At 45.2% G+C, this 23,174-nt stretch overlaps 2 protein-coding genes and 1 pseudogene across 6 annotated transcripts in view; 1 reads left to right on the top strand and 2 right to left on the bottom strand.

Annotated features, from left to right (window-relative positions):
• HSD17B2 (hydroxysteroid 17-beta dehydrogenase 2) overlaps nucleotides 1-760 on the bottom strand; it is a 90,018-nt gene extending 89,258 nt beyond the window's left edge. The window contains exon 1 of the mRNA XM_019413071.2: nucleotides 348-760. Within this exon, the coding sequence (XP_019268616.1) occupies nucleotides 348-612 (265 nt within the window). The 5' untranslated portion in view covers nucleotides 613-760. The remainder of the gene's footprint in view (nucleotides 1-347) is intronic.
• Nucleotides 1-23,174, top strand: part of SDR42E1 (short chain dehydrogenase/reductase family 42E, member 1) — a 58,914-nt gene that overhangs the window by 30,457 nt on the left and 5,283 nt on the right. Inside the window, exons 1-2 of one of the 5 annotated variants that reach the window (XM_053906698.1) lie at nucleotides 18,572-18,691; nucleotides 20,803-20,965. The exons of 1 other annotated variant lie outside the window; for it this stretch is intronic. The gene's annotated coding sequence lies outside the window, so the exon portion shown is untranslated. Of the gene's footprint in view, nucleotides 1-372; nucleotides 469-18,404; nucleotides 18,502-18,571; nucleotides 18,692-20,802; nucleotides 20,966-23,174 lie in introns of those variants that run through there. 3 more of the 5 variants (XM_053906700.1, XM_053906699.1, XM_019413070.2) reach the window with 3 other exon arrangements.
• Nucleotides 11,621-12,901, bottom strand: LOC109245723 (60S ribosomal protein L23a-like; annotated as a pseudogene).

Below are 23,174 nucleotides of genomic sequence, written 5' to 3'. Positions count from 1 at the left end.
AATCTGAGAGTAACGTTCCGTTTCAGCCTGAAGAAACCTATGGAACTTTCCTGTGTACAACAAAACACACGAAACACCGCTGGTCTGCAGATGCCTATTTAGCCTGGGAAATGAGCGACATCACAGCTTAGGCGCATGTCACTTTCCCAGTCTGTCTTAACCACCGGCCCCTTCAAGAGCATCTCATGAAAAAAGCAAACCAAAACACTGTAGTGAAAGACACTTGGGGATGCCCTTTCATTTACTCCATGCCAAGTATTTTATCTGGAAACCTACTTTGAAAAAGTGACGCTGAGGCGAGGCAAATGCCAGATCCTGCCCTGAGAGTTGCAGTGCCGTCCGCTTACCTGTGATCAGCACCGCCTTTTGATCCACAGGTAAAAACTCGTGGCCAGATAAGTAAGCACACATGAGGAAACAGGACAGGGGGAAGAGGACCCAGCCCCAGAAGAGGGACAGGCTGAGCAGGTAAGCCCCTGCCCAGAGGCCCGCCAGGCAGACCACCTTCCCCCCCACCTGCCCCGGGCTCTTCTTGAGTTTGTAAAGAACTATTCCTCCCAGTGCTGCGGGGACAGCCAGGCAGAGCCATGCTGTCTCAGAGAAGGTACTCATTCTCAGAAACGCCCTGCACCTTTGTGTGCTCAGGACCAGCGAGACGAGTGGGCAAAGGCTGGCTGGAGGCAGCCTGGGATATATGAACAGAGAGGCAAGGAGGGAGGGGGAGAAAGGAACCCCGGCACGCTTCGGATGAGCACGGATTAAGCACACTCACGCAGGCATGTATTTCCTGGTGGGTCATTGAAACCGGGGAGCCGATCCCTATAAATACCAGACCTCTTCCCATTCAGCAGCTCCCCCAACGCCACCTGACACATGGAAACAACACATGACACGTAGACATACTCACCCACAACACACACATGTTTTTTTCTTTTCCGTGACCTCTGGAGAGATAACCAGGTGGATAATAATTGACAGAATTCAATCCAAACAGTGAATAACAAGACCTTTAGTTCACAGAAAAACTCTTCGCCGGCAGGAGCCAGTGGTGTGACTGTCAAATTCTTTTTCTGACTCGGGCGTGTGTGTGTGTGTGTGTGTGTGTGTGTGTGTGTGAACGCAGGCAACCAGAGAGGTCTGGAAGATCTGGAAGGGAAAGGCTGTCCTGAGTTGGCATTCCTGCCATCCATCTCCCATCTCCGACAGGCTGAAATGTTGAATGGAGAGGAATATAAAATCCAGAGGAAGAGATTTTGGCCGATGTGCTGGTCTTGCCAGAGGGGAGGCATGCCAGGCAGAGATAAGAGCAAGGCTAATACAACCACCACGGTCACTATCTATTGGTATTTATTTGTGCCAGGGGCCACTTTCCTTCACCTACTTATCCATTCATTCTTCACTGAGATCCTTTCCTCTGCCGAGCTCTGCTCTAGGCATTGGGACTCGGCAGTCAGTACCCTCAGTCTCTTGGAATGTAATCTCCTTGCGAGGTAGATTCTGGTTTTGTAGTGGTTTTACAAGAGAGGACACTGAGGCATAGAAGGTCAAGAGACTTGCTCAAGATCACAAAGTGGGGGCATCAGGCAGCCTTGTTCCAGCGGCTCTGAGCCCCTCTACTGCCTGCTTTAGGCAAAATATAAAAGGCAATCAGTATATTATGTACTGGTCCCTCCCTGTTTTAGCCTTGTTTGAACCTCATAAAAACACTTCAGGGTGGGTATTACCATGCTCATTTGCAAAGAGGAAAATTGCAGCTGGGAGAGATACTTTCCTTTTATAAGGGCAATGGTACCTGACCGCACCATGACTCACTGGCTCAAGAGCCAGCTCTCTGGAACCCTGACACCCTACCAACCACCAGTAACGATGCCGACAGCCCCAGAGGGTGCCACCACTGGGTTGGGCTTGGGGCGTGTCTTCTGTGTGCTCGACACCTGGCTGAAAGGCCGGAATTCTGATAAAGACTGGGTGTTGGCATATCCAGAGGGATAAGAAAATATCTCACTTGGGGGGTCAGATTACCTGTTTTCAAATCTCACCTGAGCCCTGGCACTTAATACGTAGAGAGTCGGGTGGGTGACTCCACCCCGATAGACCCCTTCTCAGCTGTAAAATAATAAAAATACCGAGGTAAAGGCACTTAGCTCATCCTGCCTGGCACACCAGAAGGAACCCCAGAAATGCTGGCGATTCGTGCTTTTTATCAAGAAAGGAAGAACTTCAGGAGTAGGATAAAGTGCCCAGGGGAATATATACTCGTCCCCAACTATGGCTGAATATAGCATGTGCTGAGGGGCCAGGAGGAGGACAAGGACTCCAGTCACGGGTGACGTGGGGGAGGCAGGAGGAGTCTATCTTGTATGGAGGTAGAGAGAATTTGGGACAGGGAGTTGGGGAAATCGTCTCTGATCTCAGATGAGCCTTGCTCATCTGCCCTCAGCCCACCCAGTTGCGAAGGCAGTGCTCCTGGGCTCAGAGCTATCTCCAGGCACAAGGGGACCAGGTGGGAAGCAATGACTTGTGGACCTTATCGTATGGTGGAACTGGGTGGGGTGGTGACAAAGCCCTTACAGGGGTCTTATGTGGGGCAACGGCACCTCCTGTCTGCCCTCCCAGCCACACAGACACCTGCGGTGGGGAGACGTTGCTGGCTCCAGGCCAGGAAACAGTGGGGTGAGGATCTGAATTCCTTGGCTGGACCTGAGATCTCCTTCTTTCCACACACCCAGCTCCCTTCCGTCAGCCATGTGCACATCCCAGGTGCGGGCGCCTCCCCGAGCCTCGTGGCCTCACCAGCCCAGGAGGATTCAGTCAGGATAGCTGTGATGTCAGATAGCTTTCTAGGTGAGGGTGAAGGATTGGTTTTGGCTCTTGGCTGGGGCCCTTGGCTCTTTCTCAATGGGTCCCACACTGGGGCTGGGGCTGAGCACCCTGGTGGGTTTCCAGATATGTGCACGCCCACCAGAGATGAAGCAAATCTTCTCCAGGTAGCGGCCCCCAAGGCTTCTCAGCTGCTCAGTCCTGGGGCTCCGTAGGGGCGGGCCAAAGCTGTCATGACATGGAACTCTAGGTAAGGATGTTCCTTGCCCTCCGACAGGGCCGGGGGTACACATATTAGGAGGGTGAGTTGTAAAGCCTCATGGAACTGAGTTCACATCCTGACTCAGTTACTTCCTAGCCTTTCCGTGAGGCTCTGTTTCCTCTTCTAAAGAAAGGGAGCCCAGCCCTAGGGTTGTTTTTAAAAGTGAACAACATGAATCTTGCATTGCACGTGGCACTAAATAGCCACTTTTCTCTTTGTTGGGCACACTCTCAGCCTCTTAGCCCTTTTCACCTGGGAAGGAGGAGAGGTTCCTGCCAGCCTTCTCCTCACTCATTTATTTCTCCATCCAGTTCGCCACACAGCACGTCCCCTTGCCATCCATCTGACACGTGCTTAAATGTCACTTCTCACCTCCCAGCCTGAGTATATTCCATCACCACCATATTCACCCCTTACCTGCAGTTAGCTCCATTCATAATTCTGAACCCAGATTGTTTATTTTTAAAATTGTTCTGTCTCAGGGGCGCCTGGGTGGCTCAGTCGGCTAAGCATCCGACTTCGGCTCAGGTCATGATCTCACAGTCTGTGAGTTCGAGCTTCGTGCCGGGCTCTGTGCTGACAGCTCAGAGCCTGGAGCCTGTTGCAGATTCTGTGTCTCCCACTCTTTGCCCCTCCCTCACTCACACTTCCCTCTCTCTCTCCCTCTCTCTCTCTCTCTTTCTCTCTCTTAAAAATAAATAAACATAAAAAATTTTTTTTTAATTGTTCTGTCTCCCCCAATAGACCATGAATAAACTTCATGAGGGCATGAACCTCATCTGGTTTTTGGGTTTTATTCCCTGCGCACTAAATGCTTAGCCTAGTGCCTGTCCCTTTGCATGTACTTTATTTACACTCATTGAAAGAATAAGGAAAGAGCAAAACTCTACAGAGTGCCTTCTGGGTGGCACATTCTGTACCGGCCATGGAGGAGTTCAGCAGTGAGTAATATGGATCCAGTTCCTGACCTTGGCATACAGCTGCTGCAGGAGCCGTGACTAGTGAGGCTGGATGGTGGGGGGAAAGGAAGGATTTTAGCCAACTGGGAACACAGAGGACCACAGGGTCCTAGTCCAACAGAGGGCGGTTCTGCCTCTGAATGAGGACTTCCTCTCTCTGGCTGAGCTGATTTGTATCTCCTTTTTGTCCCCCTCATTTTGTTTTAGAGCTGTCCTTGAGGCCATCCTTTCTTGGAAGTGTCCCCCCCCCTTTTTTTTTTGCAAGTTTATCCTTAGCTTTCCTAAGGGAAGGAGGCATTTGGATCAAGTTGTATTCTTGCTGGGGTGCCTGAGTGGCTCAGTCGGTTAAGCGTCTGACTTCGGCTCAGGTCATGATCTCACGGTGCATGGGTTCAAGCCCCGCATGGGGCTCTATGCTGACAGCTCAGAGCCTGGAGCCTGCTTTGTATTCTGTGTCTCCTTCTCTCTCTGCCCCTCCCCTGCTCATGCTGTCTCTGTCTCTCAAAAATAAATAAATATTTAAAAAAATTTTTTTTTAAGTTATATTCTTGCTAATGATGCCAACAGGTCAATGTGCTGCTTCCTTCTACCGACAGAGGTGCCTTTTGGAAGGCACCTTCTGAAGACAAGATATCTTACCCAAAAGAGAGGATTTCCCACCCTGGGCCAAAGCAAACAAACAGAAACATTGCTGAGAATCCTAAAATGAAGACTTTCTTAGAATCCGTGGCTCTTGAGTATAGAAGGGAATGTGAAGAAGTAACTTTCCATTGGACTCTGTCTGTAACATCTCCGCTAAGTGGTCATCTTGTCCACGGTCAGTACACCTGTGATGACAGGCACAGCAAAGCCTTTGAAGTCTGACTTTCCAGTTCTCCTCAGGGCACCCATGTGGTTCAGTCGGTTAAGTGTCTGACTCTGGATTTCGGCTCAGGTCATGGTCTCACGGTTCATGGGTTCGAGCCCTGCATGGGGCTCTGTGCTGACAAGTGTGGAGGTTGCTTGGGATTCTCTCTCTCCCTCTCTCTGACCCTCCCCCACTCATGTTGTCCCTTTCTCAAAATAAATGAATACACTTAAAAAGAAAAAAAAAAAAAAGTTCTCCTCTAGACCAAGCTTGACCGTGGTACTTGTCCTTTCTTTGTCACTTGGAGTCACATAGACTGCATCTAGTTCCCACTTCTTTCAACTGTTTGAAGATTGCTTTCTTCCTTCTCCAGGTTGATAGTCCTCATTTCTCTTAACTGCACCTTATACACAGCAGAATATGGTGCAACGTGCCTGAGGCAGCCACATTGTTCAGAGTTCAAACATTTAAAAAATCATGTTGTTGCAATAGCTGAAGAACATGTCGTTTTGGTGAATGTAACCGGGGTGGTCTTGCTGGTAACCCAAGTTTTGTTGTGGTTCTTACACTTTTAGATGATAAGTAATGTTTTAAATGTGGATTTGGAATTGTACAAATATATATCTCATTCTCCGTCTCATACTGTCAGAGGGTAAAACACCAGGAGAAGACAACCCGAAGTTGGGACTAGATCAAGTTGTTCTGTTATTGACATGTGTGGGGAGAAGACGTCTAAACTGCACAGTTATAATTAATTCCAAATAGGTCTATATCTTATTGATTTTATGGGATTACAGGGCACCTAATTTCTTCTAATTTCTGTAGATGGATGTTTTTTTAAACCATTGTTCTTTCTAAACTATATGCTATACTATATATACGTGTTTTTTTAATGTTTATTTTTTTGACAGAGAGAAAGAGAGAGAGAGATGGGGAGGGGGGACAGAGGATCCAAAGCAGGCTCTGTGCTGACAGCAGAGAACTCGATGCAGGGCTCAAACTCACAAACCATGAGATCGTGACCCACGCTAAAGTCAGACACTTAACCAACTGAGCCAACCAGGCACCCCAGGCTATGCTATATTTTTAAGTATGTCTGAGCTGCATCCCCCATGTTTGATATGTATTATTTGCATTATTGTTCAGTGGAAAATGTTTTATTTATTTACTTTACTTTTAAAAAATTATAATTCAAGTTAGTTGACTGAAAAATATTTTATAATTTCCACTAGGATTTGTTCTTTGTTACATGGGTTATTTAGAATTGTATTTAATAATTTCATATGGGAAATTTTAGTGATATATTATTGCACTTTCTAGCTTCATTTTACTCAAGTTGAAAAACACATTATGTGTGATTTCAGTCCTTTGAAATATCTTCAGTCTTACTCTATGGCCCATCACACAGTTGATTTCTATAAATGCTCACATGTGCTTAGAAAGAATGTATATTCTGTGGTTGGTTCCACTGTTCCATGCATATCAGTTAGGTCTTTCCCACCTCTCTGATTTCAATTGTTCTGTATTCTTACCTTTCAGATATGTCTTTTCAAAGCAACATGTACTAGGCACTTTTTTTTTCTTTTCCAGTATAACAATCTTTGTCTTTTAAGTAAACAACTTAGTTCCTTTACATTTAATATAAGTATTGATATGTTTAGCTTGAAATCTTTTGTTTTACTATTTACCTTTTGTTAGTCCCTTCTATTCTACATTACCTTTCTTCTACTTTCTAGGCTTCCTTTGAATTAATCATTCTTTGTTATTTTTCCATGCTCCCCCTTCATTACCTTGACAGTTGTGCACTCTTTGTGATGCTTTTAACAGTTACTTAAATGACTTCTCACAGACCAACGTGACTTGTTATTTTTGCTTTCTTGGTATATACCTCATGCCAGGACCTTTGAACACTTGTACACCGCTCCCCACCATCTGGATGTATATGGTATAGTTGTCGTAATCCCACAGGATGTTTTTATATTTGTTTTATAGAGTCAACATTCATTTATATTGTCCAACAAAGAAGTTACTCTTTTGCGGCTTCTCATTCCTTCCCATATCTCCACGCTTGCCCCTGAGATCACTTTTCTTTAGTATAGGTGCTAGTGATAAAATCTTTGTTTTTGTTTTTCTGAAAATGTTTTCATTATCCATTTTTGAAGGATGTTTTCACTTCAAGAACATAGAATTTCAGGTCATCAGCTGTTTTCTAGCAGTATTTTGATGGCTTTGAGGAGATAGGTGTTATATTTTATCTGGCTTTATTGGATAAGCTCTCAGCAAGAGAGTTGATCCTGTTTATCTTATCAGCCATTAACAGAAGCGAAGTTCCTAAGTCTTTTTTAAACCATCTGGTAAGGCTCAACTCTCCCTATGCTTGTAAGATATTTTATTTTTATCAAAATGGAAACCCTGTTAAATTTGATGTTATTAAGATTGGGTCCACTACTCCCTCCTCCTAGCAACACATCATGGAAGAATCTAAGTGAACCTTCTCATAGCTTTATAAGTGTAAAAGCAAGGCATTTCATAAGATATTCATTCATTCACCACGTATTTACAGTGTTCTTACTATGTGCCAGGTGCTGTTCAAGGTACTGAGAATACAACGGTCAGTAAAATGACTTGGTTCCTGCCCTCAGAGAGGAACCTAAATTCTATTTAGGGAGCAGACCAGTAAATAGACAATTACAATATAGCTATCAGAGACATACCTCAGGAAACCTTCTTTCAAGCTGATATTAATCATCTGACATTTCTGTATCTTGCCAACAGTAATATCAAAAGTGACCTTGTCAAATCCCTTACTGAAATCCAAAATCAGTGTGTTTATTCATTCCACCAATCAGTAGAGGAATTCTAATATGAAATATTTATTTATTGATCAGTCATGTTAGGTCCCAGTAACTGTTGATTCCTCTTCTAAGATTACCCAAACCATTCTTTTTCATAAGACCCGCAATGAGAATCAGTTCCTCTCTCTTCCATGGTTTTCAGAAGACGTTTTCTTTCTCTTTTTGAAAAAGACAAAAATTGGGAGAATAGGGCTTGCAGAGCTCAGAACTGCTTCTCGGAGTAATTAATCCATGAATATGCCCATGACATCGAAGGTGTTTGTAAATAAAATCCAAGTCTGAATTTTAGCATTATAGAGAAAGTTATCCTACCTATAAGTTTAGAAGTTTTTATGTTGCAAAACTCTTCCTGTGTAATCTTCTTAGAAATCTTTCATGTGATTCTTGCCAGTAATTTCGTGGGACTGTAACTAAATAATTGGACTGCAACTAAATAATAAAACTGCCTAGATCAGTATTTCCCAACTTTTGTACTTCATGGATCTGTGCAATCTTTTCAAAAGGTGGGGGGTAGACATTGAATCTCCACTATTTAAGTTTGCCAAGTGAAAATGCATTTAAAAATCAACTATCAACGGGAGTGCCTGGGTGGCTCAGTTGGTTAGGCGTCCAACTTCGGCTCAAGTCATGATCTCACAGTTCGTGGGTTCGAGCCCCACATGGGGCTCTGTGCTGACAGCTCAGAGCCTGGAGCCTGCTTCAGATCCTGTGTCTCCCTTGCTCTCTGCCCCTCCCCCACTCATGCTCTGTCTCTCTCTGTCTCAAAAATAAATAAAACATTAAAAAAGCTTTTTTAATAAAAAAAATCAACTATCAACGGTCCACAAAAGAAAAGATATTTTAACATTAAAGAAAAGTAGACAGTGTCAGAATAAAATGTGGTCTCTTATACTGAATAAATTAAACTTTATGAGAAACTTGTTATATTGTCCTCATTTTTCAGAGAGCCCCCCAGAATGGTAAAAGTTTTGTCACTAATTGGCAGCAAGCAATGGACTGTCATTTGGGAACCAAAGTGAGAAAGGTATAGGGCCCTGCTCTTAAGACAATAGAACTTCACACTCATGAGACTTAAGGAAGAAGTTAGAGATTCTGTCAACAGGAAGTGGTGTGCTAAATCCTGATATTTTGATCTCTGATCTTGTTCTTGGGTTCATTTCTTTCTCTTCTTAGCACTAACCACAGCAAAGAGCAGAACGGCGTCAAGAATGAAAAAGTGAAACCCACACACATTACCATACACTTATTAACCCATTGTCCTTACCTCCCATACATTGTGTATCAAAACAATAACATTAGTAAAGAGCCAGCTTGAAAGGTCCCTGAGTTCTATTTTGACTTATCCACTTATTTACCGACAAGGGGTCTCCACCTAATACAGCTCTACTTCTCAGAGATACATTAAGGAATCAGCATGTATAAAAATCTTTCTGCCCATGTATCCAGATCTCTCTCCCTTCTCCTTTTCCCTTAAATGTCTTGAAATGAATCTATAGCCTCTGTCTCTGTCCTCACTTCCTTTCCACCCTCTTGGGAAGGACCAGAGTATGAAAATTCTACCCTGAATAGAGAAGAGAATAATGGCATGAATGCCCCACTCTCAATGGCTGAATGAATGTTTTGCCAGCTTCTTCCTGCAGCAGAAGGAAGGCCACGGATCTCCTTCCATGTCTGTCAGCCAAGCCCGAGCAATCATTCCATCAAGGCACTGATGGTAACATGACTTCTGAAAGCAATTATTTTTTTTTTAAGTTTATTGATTATTTTGGAGAGAGAGTGAGAGCACGAGTGGTGGAGGGGCAGAGAGGGAAGGAGAGAGATACTCCCACACAGGCTCTGTGCTGACAGCTAGGCTCAATCTCATGAACCGGGAGATCATGACCTGAGCCGAAATCAAGAGTCAGATATTTAACCGACAGCCACCCAGGTGTCCCTGGATGCAATTCTTAAATGTGGTCTAGAGACGGTAACCACTTTTCACTGGTCCATGGTGACCTGATGGATTGCATTAAGTGCAATCTACTGATCTTCATAAGCTGAATTCATAAAATTTAAAGGATCACCTTCAGAGACTATAGCTTTCCTCTCTTTTTGGCATTAAAATACCTTTTGGTGAATGAAATGGTGGTGATAGGATATCACAGGCTAGTTGTTGCTTCTGTTTTGATGCCCTTACGTGGCAAAATTAAAAGCTGGCAAGCCTACATGTCTCCCCAAGTTTTGGTGTGAAATCTTCCCAGTGTTCAAAATTCAAAAACCTAGGAGTCTCACTAACAGACAATACGGTAGCTTTGAGTGAGCTAAGTTCTGAAATGCAGCTCTGCTATTTACTTGACTGTGTGAACTGCCCTCTCTGCTCTGAGCCACAGTCTTGCACCAACAGTGGGATAATAATTTGTACCTCATATTGGTTATAAAGCTAATATATGTAAAAGGCCTGGCATATCAGAGTTTTCAATGGCAGCCATTATCACAAGGATCTTCTTGGTGTCAACAAAAACTCCTTTCTTTCAGTTTCTGTCCCTTCCTTCTAGGGACTTACAAATTGAGAAGAAGTGGATGAAAGCAACCAATGTACAGTTTGGCATGGCTTCCCTCATATAGTCAAGGCTCCCAGGCTGGAAGTTCACAGAAGAAAACATACTTGCATCTGTATCTCCAGAAGGGAGATTAAATCTAGGATGAGTCTATTAGAAAGACAACATTTCAAAATTTGGGAGCACAGCTGAATACCAAAAGTAAATTACACCATAAGCCAGATGTTCCAGGAACTTCTTTTCCATTTTTTTTTTTCCTTTTGCCTGAAGGGAAAGTTTGAGTTCATAAAAAAAACAATGTGCAGAAATTGCTATTGCAAAATTGTTCATGGTTATTTAAAATGAGCCCATTTGAAAATAATCAAAGATGTGCATGATGATTTATAAAGGAAGTTGTTCATTTCAGTGTTATTTATCATATGTAAAGCATAGAAGCATCCTAAATGGCTAACCATAAAGGATTTGTTATATAAATTACAGTACTTTCATTTGATGGACTGCTATATGGCCATTAAAAATCATGTTGTAGGGGTGCCTGGGTGGCTCTGTCGGTTGAGCCTCCAACTTCGGCTCAGGTCATGATCTCACAGTTTGTGGGTTTGAGCCCCACATCGGGATCTGTGCTGACAGCTCAGAGCCCAGAGCCTGTTTCAGATTCTGTGTCTCCTTCTCTCTCTGTCCCTCCCCCGCTCATGTTTCGTCTCACTCTGTTTCTCAAAAATAAATAAATGTAAAAAAAAAAATTTTTTTTAATCATGTTGAAGAATATTTAATGACTTGGGGAAATGTTTGCAATATTTCTTGAGAAAGGAGGACAGCTTACAAAGTAGAATATATAGTATAATCATATTTTGTGTCCTGATAACCCAGGTATCAGCTAGAACTTTCCAAACGTTGGGATCCAGATAATATTGGCTCAAATTCCGTATCCCACGGCCTTGCCTAGGTTTCTTCCAGATCCTAGGGACCTACCCTTCCAGAATTTTTTCTGTGTCTTGTCAGTCATTGCCTCTCTCAACCATTCTGGATTCATTGTGAAATTCAACTTCTCTTTTCTGTTTGCAAAACAAAATGTATAGCAGTAAAGTCAACTGTAGTGAAGTGCCTCCTAGTTTTAAAGACCTGGGAGTTGGGCCTGGGAGAGAAGGAGGGGTAGAGGAATCATGTACGTCACTGTAGTGGGGTGAATAGTGGCTCCAAAAAGATATGTCTACGTCCTAGCGCCATGCACCTGTGAATGTGACATTATTTGGGAAAAAAAGCGTCTTTGCCAGTGTAATCAAGTTAAAGATCTTTATTTGTTCCTTTTTTTTTATTTTTTTATGGTGAAAAATTTATATTTAGGTTTTACCAGCTGGACTCAGTCTACATGATCCCATCTTTGTTGGCATGTCCAAAGCATCATAGTCAGGAGCCAGTTGAACATATGCCTTTTTTTCTTTCCATTGGGCCTGATCAGCGTGTTGACGTTGGCCATGTCAATGTCACAGAGCTTCTGCACAGCCTGTCTAATCTGGGATTTATTGGTCTTGACACCCACAATGAACACAAGCGTGTTGTTGTCTTCTATCTTCTTCATGGCTGACTCGGGAGTCAGGGGAACTTGATGATGGCCTAGTGGTGAGCTTGTTTCTCCTGGGGAGCTCTTTTGAGGATATTTGGGCTGTCTTCAGAGACACAATGTCTTGTACTGTCAGAGTGTGAGTGACCTGTGGATCTACTTTTTTGTGTGACTGTGGACGCCTTTCAGCACTGCTTTCATGGCCTTCAAAGCCTCTGCTTTGGCTTCGGCTTTGGGAGGGGCAGGGGCTTCCTTCTTCACTTTCGGTGAAGTTAAGGATCTTTAGATTAGATCATTCTGGATCAGGATGGACCCTAAATCCAATGACAGGTATCCTTATAGGAAATAGAAGAGAAAAAGGGGGGGGTGCCATATGGGGTGAAGGCGATGTAAAGATGGAGGCAGAAATTGGAGTGATGTGGCCACAGCCAAGGAATGCCTGGAGCCTCCAGAAGCTGCAAGAGACAAGGAAGGACCCTCCACTCAAAGCTTCAGAAGCAGCATGACCCCACCCACACCTTGATTTCAGACTCCTGGCCTCCAGAACTATGAGACAGCGTATTTCTGTTGTTTAGGCCACTCAGTCTCTGGTAGTTTGTTGTGGAAGATAACACAGCCACCACAGTGTGTAGAACACTGACAGGAGCTCTACCTTCTAAGAAGACCCTTCATGTCCTCCTACCTCCACCACTGTGGACCCCACTGAGCTCATAGGTCCTTCCTTGAGCTTTTCCCACTCTCTCTTTAACCCCCTCCTCTTCCTCCTTCCCTTATTGTCACACCACCTTCAGCTTCTCCTCCCTCTACCCTGCAGAGTTAGCAGCTCACAGCTCACTCAAGTTCTGGTTCAGGATGTGTGTGTTCCAGAAGCACATCACAGCACCTCAGTGAGGGCAGCCTCACCCTTCTAGTAGCTGAGCACACTCATGTTGGAATCCCCTTGACTCAGCTCTTTGACTCAACCCACATCCAATCTATCAAGGAATCTTGCTGGCCCTACCTTCAGAATAGACCCCCTACCTGATCACTCCACTGCTGCCAACCTGGTCCGAGCCGCCATCACCTCTCACCTGGAATGCAGCCACAGCCTTCTGATAGATCCCTCTGATTCCACCCTTGTCTCCTTACAGTCTACCCTCAACCCAGCACCAGAGAAATCATTGGATAACCTCGACCCTGTCACGTCACCCGTCTGCTGCAAACCTGCCAGAGTCTCCCCATCTCAACCAGAGTCAGTGTCAGAGCCAAAATCCTTAAATGGCTCCACGGCCACATGTTTTGTGCCCTGTAGCTCTTGGACCACATCTCTGACTTCCGTCTCCTCATTCACTCCATTTTAGTCACAAGGGCCTCCTTGCCAGTCCTCAAACATACTCCTGCCGTGGAGGTTTTCCCTCAGCCTGGAATGCTCTTGTACACTCGCCAAATTTCCTGGCCTCCTATATTTCCTTGCTCAAATGTCTCCTGCTCAGTGTGCCCTGCCCCCCACTTCCTTTCCTCTTAACATGCTCTATGTTTTCCCATGAAAATAATGTCAGTAACAAATGCATGACAACAATAACAAACTCTACGATCGGTCAATCTATCTACCAAAAGTGAAATAATTGCCATGAGGGCGCTGATATACTTATTTAGAATGAAATATGAGGGGCACCTGGGTGGCTCAGTTGGTTGAGCATCTGGCTCTTGATATTGGCTCAGTTCGTGATCTCACGGTCATGAGTTTGAGCCCCGCATCGGACTCTGCACTAACAGTGCAGAGGCTGCTTGGGATTCTCTGTCTCCTCTCTCTGCCCCTCCCCTGCTCTCTCTCTCTCAAAATAAATACACATTTTTCAATAAATAAAATGAAATATGAAATCATTTTTTTCTAACAGCTGATCATTAAGCATCATTTGGGGCATATAAGTCAAAAAGAATTCAAATCCTTTGATCTGGCTGATGGATTTGGCAAGGTGGAAGGCTGTGCCAATTATATGGTGAATATCTTCCATAGGTTGAATAAGGTAAATCGGTCACAAAGTTATTGTAAAATATATTTAAGACACTCGATAAGATTAAAGTATTTAAGCAAAAATATTATCCTGCGATTGTATTGAAATTAACTGTTTTGATTTACTCAGCTGGAGTACACCTAGTTAGTTAAACAAGATGCTTCTTAGTGAAAGAAGAATGGCCATTCACAGAGCCAACCCACTGGTAGGCAGAGGCCCCTGCCCTAGTCTCTCTCTCTTTCCACATTCCCAAGTCCTGTGGTCCATGTGGTGCCCTGGCAGTTTTCCAATTCACATCCTACCATCAGCTTTGCCTCACTCCATAGGACTTGAGAAAGTGGTACAGGAGCATGGTGTTTTTAGACCCCGGAGGGGAGGAAGTGAGTGAGAGGGCAGCTCCATGGCCTGGCCTCAGGATGGATTGTCTAAGAGATATTCACACTCCAAAGATGGCCAAGATTAACCTGATGGCACCCTGGGATACTACTCTCTCGGGAGGCCCTCAGGAAAATAGAAAGGAAGCAGAAGGAATGGGAAGAGAGTATGGGTCCAAGACACTTTGCAAGGCAAAATTAAATGGATATCTGAATGAAGGAAAAGAAGATGTCAAAAAAATGCAGCCAATGCCAGGTATTGCTTGAGATAAGGAATACACCTTTGGACATGAGGTTCACACAGGTGGACGGTCCCCATAAATACCTCCTAGGGGCAAGCTTATACATGTTCGGGGGTCTCTCGGGCTGGGTTCAGAGTTGAAACCAAGATAACTAATGACTTCTTTTAGGCAAAGGATGTAGATGTAGAAGAAAAGAAAGCTGGAGGTTGAATCGTGGGTTGTACCCAGTTAAGAGCTGGGAAGAATATACAAAAGGGCCAAAGAAAGAAAATGGAGAGGACGGGATGAAGGATGAGGAGGAAAAGACTGAGAGGAGCACAGTGAGCAGACTGAGAGAGCATTCTCTCAAAGGAGAAGGGGTTCCAAAGGAAAAGGGGGTCAGTGATATTGCCAGTGACAGAAATTCAAACACGAGGCGACTAGCGAGGAAAGGTTCTTTGCAAAAAAGAAAATCTAAACAAACGGCGAATTTTAATTTGTCTTGCATAACTGAATCCCTAATGAAACATCTGCACAAGAATTGCATTTAGTATCATATAATGAACTGGTAACACGGACAGCACTGCCTTTTGTAGATGCATCTGAATAGGACACACGTTGCTCTTTCAAGAAACACCACCTGAACGTTCCTTACAAACAAGGAGGGAGAAATCAAAGGCACTTCATTTCTATACCTTGCATGCCTATTCATATTATATTGTACTGCCATGGTCTCTGAGGGAAGAACACCTCTGGGTATGCAGTGGGTTAGGTAAACACCCACTAAATATTGATGCCTGCATAATTAGAATGACTAAAATAATCCTGGCATAAAATTACCCGAGCAGTTAGACGAGAGACAAAATGAAGTAATTTGATCATGAAGATTAATACAAGCTGACTCTCAGTTTTCAAGGCAGCTAATTGGAAAGCATTTATTATTCAAACCTTGCTTTTCCTTATGCTTTGTACTCTCTCCTCCTTGCCCTGAGAAGGAGGAAGGTGACAGCAGAGACCGGGGCGGGGGGCGCAAAGCCTCCATATTGAGATGGTGGAAAGGAGAATTATGCTTATTTCCCTAAGGCAATGGCTCCTCAACTTTTACCTGTATTGACTTTGCTTCCTATGACACGCTTCTGTGGGCATGTCCAGGATGATGGGCCATCCTGTCCTCTCCTACTCAAACAACATTGCAATTACAATGAGACTGACAAAATTGTAGGTGTAATCTGTTTTTAATGACAGTTGTATGGAGATGTCTAATTTACATATCATAAAATCCACCCATTTAAAGGATACAAATCAATGGTTTTTAGTATTCGCACAGGTGTGCAGCCATCACCACATTCCGTCACTGCAGAAAGGAACTCTGTACCCATGAGCAGTCACTCCCCATCTCACCCCAAACCTCCCAGCCGCTGGCAACCACCAATCGGCTTTTTGTCTCTATGGATTTGCCTATGGACATTTCACATACATGAAATCATGCAGTATGTGGTCTTGTGTGACTGGCTTCTGAAGCTGGCTAGTAAAAACACGAGCATAATGTTTCCTAGGACCATCCATGCTGTAGCCCATATCACTACAGACGGCCCCTGACTCCAGACTTACAGGGGTGTGACTTTCGATTTTTCAACTTTCTGATGGTGAGAAAGCCATGGGCCTTGGGTAGAAACCACACTTGGAATTGGGAATCGGGAATAAGGATCTGTTCCCAGGCTACCAAGTTTTTGGATGATCCTCTCTCGTGACTCCAGGCAGCAGCAGCAAGCCAAAGCTCCCAGTCAACCACGCGATCAGGAGGGTGAACAACTGAGACACAACCATCTGTCCGCCTACAACAGTTCCGTTTGTCACTTTCAGTACAGTATTTGACAAATTACACGAGACACTCACCACTATTATAAAATAGGCTTTATGTGAGATGGTTTTGCCCGACTGTAGGCTAATGTAAGTATTCGGAGCACATTTAAGGGAGGGGAGGCTAAGCTGTCATGTTCAGTAGGTTAGGGGAATTAAATGCAGTTTCGACCTACGATATTTTCAATTTACGATGGCTTCATCAGGGCATAACCCCACTGCAAGTCAAGGAAGACCTGTACTTGGTTGCTTTTTACAGGTGAATAATACTCTATTCGTATGGACAGACCACATTTTATTTATCCATTTGCCCACTGATGGGCATTTGGATTACTTCTTCTTCGGAGCGCTTATGAATAATGCTGATGTGAATATTCCCGCCCAAGTGTTGCACACGTAGTCTTGAAGATGATCTATAACAAAAGCAGCTAACATTGCCCAGGAGGGGTCTGAGGAGGACACAGACCTCACCTCATTTCATCAGTTCGGGACTCTTCTACACAGAGCCAGGGTTCCAATCCCCACTGCTCTGACTCTAAGGTCTGTTCCTTACCTCCTTGCTATACTTGCTCTAAGCCTAAAGACTAGAAACGTAAGTTATTCATCACTTCATGCTCACTACTATACTACAGGTGAGACATTAATATGACACCTCCTAGCTGATCACAACACATCCTGTCTGAACACCACCACCCCTGAAAGTGTGGCCTCCTGGAGAAACGATCTCGAGGGGCAGACAGACACCCTCAAAGTGTGTCAGTGTTTTCAGATGCTGCGGTGGCCTGAAACCACAGCAGAGCTCTGAGGAAGCTCCAGCAGCAGTCAAGAGGTTAATTCTGAGAAAAGGGTGGAATATGGGGGTCTGGATCATGCCCTCTCGCACCTACAGACTTCTGCCGTCTTGCCGAATCCTCCTGGACAGTCCCAATGTAGACAATGGTCTTTCCCTTCAGATTAATTGGTCTGAGTACGATACAGAACTGTGTCTCCCTTTTCCTCTCCCTCTCCTCTCCTTTCGATCTCCACAAATATCATTAGCCTGCAGTGCCTCTTTATTCCTCAGGCATGTGGCATTCAATCCTGACTCTATGCTTTTGCCCTGTTATTTTTTCCACCAAAATGTTCCTTTCTTCTCTTCTCCTTGGGCCACCTCCTACTTGTTCCTTAAGGCTCAGGTCACAAGCCACTTCAGGAACTGTGTCCAAGGGAATCAGTGGGGTTGGACAGAAACCCCACTCCTCAGCAACCCAACATGGAGCACCCTTAAATTAAAAGCACAGCACTGGGGCTCCTGGGTTGCTCAGTCGGCTAAGCATCCAACTTTGGCTCAGGTCATGATCTCCTGGCTTGTGAGTTTGGGCCCCGCATCGGGCTGTCCGCTGTCAACGCAGAGCCTACTTTAGAAAACTCTGTCCCCCTCTCTCTGCCCCTCACTCGTGCATGCTTTATCTCAAAAATAAATAAACATAAACAAATTTTTTTAGGGGCACCTGGGTGGCTCAGTCCATTAAGCGTCCCACTTCAGCTGAGGTCACGATCTCACGGTTCATGAGTTCGAGCCCTGTGTTGGGCTCTGAGCTGACAGCTCAGAGCCTGGAGCCTGCTTTGGATTCTGTCTCTCCCTCTCTCTCTGTCCCTCCCAAGGTCATGCTCGCTCACACACACTCTCTCTCTCTCTCTCTGTCAAAGATAAACATTAAAAAATTTTTTAAATAATAAAAACTTTTTTTTTTTTTTTTTTTTTTTTTTAAAGCACAGCATGACAGGATTCTGGTGCGTAGCAGACGCTACTGGTGTCTTGCTTTCATTCCCTCACACCTGGAACCGGAAAAAAACTAGGGTAAATCAGGGACACGGGAAAACATATAGACATACATAAACGTGGAGACTCCGAGCTAGAGAGTTGAAAAGACCTGGAGAGTGACTATTCAGTAGTTTCATGGAGCCTCATCCATCATCCATCCACCTATCATCCATCATCCATCTATCCATCCCAGCAGTACTGACTGAGCTGAGCACCGCCCCCCTCCCCAGTTACCAGGCACTGTGCTCAGCCCTGTGGGGACACAAAAACGGAGGCGGAAGTCTAAAAGCAGACAGTGGAGGTGGGATAGCAGTAGGGATGACCCTGCAAGGGCTCCCGCGAGGCTGGAACACTCGGGTTGGGCACCTGAGAGAGATTCCTGGAGTGGACCTGCTGGCCCAGCCCAGGTGAGGATGGACGAGACACCCGCACATCATAGAGATGCCGAGACCTCCGGGCTTCCTAGAGAGGCCCGGAAGTGGCTCCAGGAGGCCGGCCCGACGGCTCCCGCGCGGAGCGGGGGTGGTCGCGGCGGACGCACCGGCCTGGGGCGAGCGTATCTCTCACGGCCTGCGTGCGCTGCCGTCTCTCGCCACTGTGAGTGGGCCCCGGGCCTGGGTCGGGAGGGCCACCGCCGCTCCGCCGGGACCCGGGGCCGAGCCGGCTGTCGGTGACCCGGCCCCTACCCGCGCGTCGTGGCGGCCGGGGTGGGACGAGCCGGGCGGCAGGTGGTACGGGGCGCGAGAGTGAGTGACGTCCACCCCGGTGATGGGAACGGCCTTCCCTTTCCAGCGCTCTCTCGGATTCCAGCGAGCCGGGCGCCGCGTGGCTTTCTAGAATGTCGCGAAGACCTCACACTCAGTCTAGGCGCTGGGGGTTTTCTTTTTTTCTTCGTGTGTGTGTGTGTGTGTGTGTGTGTGTGTGTGTGTTTAACAGCAGACACCCCCCCGCCCCCCCTCCCCCCCCCCCCCCAGCTCAGAGTTTGCAGCAGGCATCTGTATCTAGCTAGACTTGATCACTTGTCATTTCGCAGTTCCTAGAAATACTACCTTTCCATAGGACGGGTGGTTCCCACTTACAGTGGAAGTGTGAGGTTCCCACTTAAAATGAATGTATTTCTTGTAAAAAGGTGAATAGATTTAAATAAAACATAATAAGTAATAGTAGCAGCGGTGGTACAGCCTTGTCTCAACCCCAGGGGGGCGACACACAGGGTTAAGAGTCCTGGCTGGGAAGTCCTGCAGGCCTGGCTTCAAGAGCTAGGTCTAGCTCAACCAGTACAACTTGCATAATTTGTAGCCCAGTTGGGGGGGGGGGCGGTAGTTTAAGATATTTTTTTCTTCCAGCTTTATTGAGATAATTGACCTAACACTGTAAATTTAAGGTTTGCAATGTGATGATTTGTTATACTGTGAAATAACCAAAATAAAGTATGTTAACATCTCAGGCACCTCACATAATTATTGCGTGTGTGCTGAGAACTTTCAAGAGCTACTCTTAGCAGGTTTCAGGTATATAATACAGTGTTGACTGTAGTCACATACACTGCTGTATACTAGTTCTCCAGAACTTACTCTCTCTTATTTTTGGAAATTTGTGCCAGCTCATTTCCTCCCAACCCCCAGTCTCCAGTAACCACAATGCTACTCTCTGTTATGAGTATATCGACTTTCCAGTTAATTTTCTTTCCAAGTGTATTTGGCCTTTTAGGTTGTATACCTCCCACCCCCTTCACCTGTATCAGGGTTACTCTCCTTATCTTTAACAACATCTTTATTGCTTTGCTTGATATTAAACACAAATAATTTTTAGATCACGCATGGAATTTGAACAGTACCATTTCTAAACCCTCTAGCCTCAATGTATTTTCCTGATCTCAATCCAGTAAGAGCACAGTTACCTTTTGCCTCTAGGTAGTACTTGGGCAGTAATTTAAAACACACCATCACAGGGTTAAACTACTTGGAGTTATTTTATCTTGCTTAAAGCAAACGTAGTAAAATTTTATTTTTATGAAAGCAGTCTTCAATTCTCCTATCTGTTGTGGACTCCAGGGGTACCTAGATTTGTATATTACATTATAATACCAGAGGGTTAGTAACGTCATCAACTTGAACTCAAGGGATGAAGGAACTGTGTGCATAATCTAAGGTTCTTATTACTGATCCTTCGCATTTAATTAGGTCTTTGTAAGTCTAAGGTACCCGTAGTCATTTTTATGAGTTTTCTCATAACTTCCCTGTGAGATGTCAACTTTATTACCCTCACTTTATCTTAGTATTATCAAGAGGTCAGGCGGATTTAAATTTCATTTTTTCCTGTTTGTAATTAAGATTCCTTTTTTTGGATCATGTACTTAACTTTAACCCATATCTGATAGAATGACTGCTCAGGTCAGATGTGACCCTTCCCCCCCTCCACCCAGAGGAAAACAATTACTAAGCCGGGTTTTGAAAGAGCCTTAAAGTAATTGTGATTATAAACATTGGCCTGAGTGCCCAGCCCCAGGAGGAATCAGATGGTAACTAATTAATAAAACAGAAGCCATGAAGAATGTAAAAGTCAGGCAGCTAGTTGAAGAAAAATTGTATACGCTTCTTCTCCCTTCTGGCTTAGTGTTCTTGGAAGTTTGTTGCAGTTTTCTGGGAGATGTGTTTACTGTGGTGTTTTTTGTTTTTTGTGTTTTTTTCCTGTGCTTTTTGATGTAGGGAGCCAGGAAGCAAGAAGGCAGCTCCGGGTGGGGATGTTAATGGCTGGTGATCTGTGAAGGTTTTACCCACCTGGTGGATAGGCTTCTTTTCCTCGCCGTCTTGCCCCATCATTACTTTTCCCCTGTTCATTGCCACCTTTCTCGTCTGACCCCTTGATCAGGTCAGTCATACAAGTTCTCCCCTCAGATCCTTGTGGCAGTAGTTGGAAGCTGATGAGAAGGAGGGTGAATAGACCTGGCAGGTCCTCTGAAGCATTAATAACGTGCATTTGTACATTCCCAGCATGATTAATGTGCACATGTGCCATGACTGACCTGTGGTCCTGTGACTGGTCCGGAGTGGGTGGTTTCAAAAACAGAATAATTAAGAGATTAGGGAGAATTTCTGTTGGGATTTTCTTAATTAGACTCTGAGGCCTGGTCCATTTTCTGATCCCTTACCGTGGAATTCTTGTGGAGATATTAAGAATACCTTGGGGCGCCTGGGTGGTTCAGTCAGTTTGGTTCAGTCAGTTGAGCGTCTGACTTCAGCTCAGGTCATGATGTCACAGTTCGTGGGTTCAAGCCCCACGTCGGGCTCTGTGCTGACAGCTTGGAGCCTGGAACTGGCTTCAGATTCTTTGTTTCCCGCTCTGTCTGTCCCTCCCCTGCTCTCTCTCTCTCAAAAAAAATAATTGAACATTAAAAATTTTTTTAAAAAGCTTAGACTTTGTTATCTGGCATCCTATTAATCAGAACTCTATTAACCAAACAGAACGTTTCCAAAGCCTGTGTGTGTCGCTTGGGTTAATGGTGGCACACCCCTCAGACTCCGCCTGGGTGCTGCCCACTGTGGCCTCACTCGGTTGCTCGCCGGCTCACCTCCTGATTTCAGCAGAGCACCCTGGCATTGCGTCCTTACTGGTAGGCCTCTAGCACAGCCCCATCACCTCTTACCCAGACCTTGCCGGTTTTCAGGCTCTCCTTCCCTCCGGGAAAAGTTTGATCTTTTGCAAGGACCAGAGGGCGTGTGGCTGTTCGGTTGTCTGCAGAATAGAATTCACGTTCCCCTTCAGGAGCTCAGAGGTGTCTCCAAGCTGACCCCAGGCTATCTTTCCCGCCTGAATCACTATATTTGGCCAACACAGCCTTTCCCGTCACCATTCTGTTCATTCATGATGCTCCCTCAGCCTGTCTCAGCCCGCCTCAGTCCTCTTGTTGTCACCCTTCAGCTCTGATGCCCACTTCGCAGTGAAGTCTTCTCTGATGTGCTCTTCAGAGTCAGTTTCTCTCCACGCCCAGCTCGGTGCTCCCACGGCACCTTGCTTACACCGACACGTGACAGCAATCTTGTTTCCTCCTTTTCACCTTGTAGTTTAGCTGCTTCCAAAAGCCTCACTCCATCGTCAGCTCCAGAATGCAGGAGTTCCGTCTCATTTAGCTTTGTGTTGTTTTCATTTCGTAACCCAGGCTTTTGTTTGTTTGTTTGTTTGTTTACTTAGAGAATCGCAAGCAGGCTCCACGCTGCCAGCATGGAGCCCGATGTGGGACTCATGCTTACAAACCGTGAGATCATGACCAGAGCCAAAATCTAGAGTCAGATGCTTAACCTACTGAGCCACCCAGGCACCCCCCAGAATTTCTTAGGAGAGAAGTTTAATGAAAATGGCAATGTTAAAGAAAGAAAGAAAAGGAAGCGGCAGTGTTCTTTGACTTACACAGCGATGACTCTTACACACTGCAGAGCCCTTCATCATTTGTGCCCAAAACAATTTTACTCAACTGGGTGTATTTCACAGTGTTCAAAATCACCCGTAAATTCAACAAATATTTGTTGAACATCTGCCATGTGGTAGGTTCTGGAAAAGACATGTCAGTGGAAAAGGCAGAAGGTCTCAGTTCTCATGGAACTTATGTTCTATTGTAAGGAGAGCAATAGTTTAAAACAAAAAAGATACTTTCAGGTGATAAGATGTGCCATGAAGAAACAACAGCAGTATTTAAGGTCAGGGGCTCTCCCTTAGGGCAGTCAGAGAAGCATCCCTGACTGAGCAAGTGACATTCAGGCAGACCTAGCGATTGGGAAAGGTATAGCCGGGCAAAGAACAGCCCTTCCCACTAAGGTGAAATAGAAGGTGTGTGTAGCCCTCAAGTTGCAGACGGGCTTGGCATCTCAAAGGGAGTCCAGTGGGCGGCGGGAGAACGCCAGATGAAGTCAGGGAGGGAGATTGCCACCACATCACGGAGATACAGGGAGGAAGTCTGCGTTGAAATATCAGTGACTGACATCCTCTGTGTTTAGAAACAGCCTCCGTAGCTGTCCCACCAACTGACCTCTCTCCGCATGGTGGACTGGTTAGCTTTCCTGGCCATCTCAGGTACTTAGTACAG

This window comes from Panthera pardus, unplaced genomic scaffold (assembly GCF_024362965.1).
Source record: "Panthera pardus isolate Hobbes unplaced genomic scaffold, ASM2436296v1 HiC_scaffold_19, whole genome shotgun sequence".
Taxonomy (NCBI): Eukaryota; Metazoa; Chordata; class Mammalia; order Carnivora; family Felidae; genus Panthera; species Panthera pardus.
Note: the sequence above shows the minus strand (reverse complement) of the source record. Positions and strands in the feature narration are given on the sequence as shown.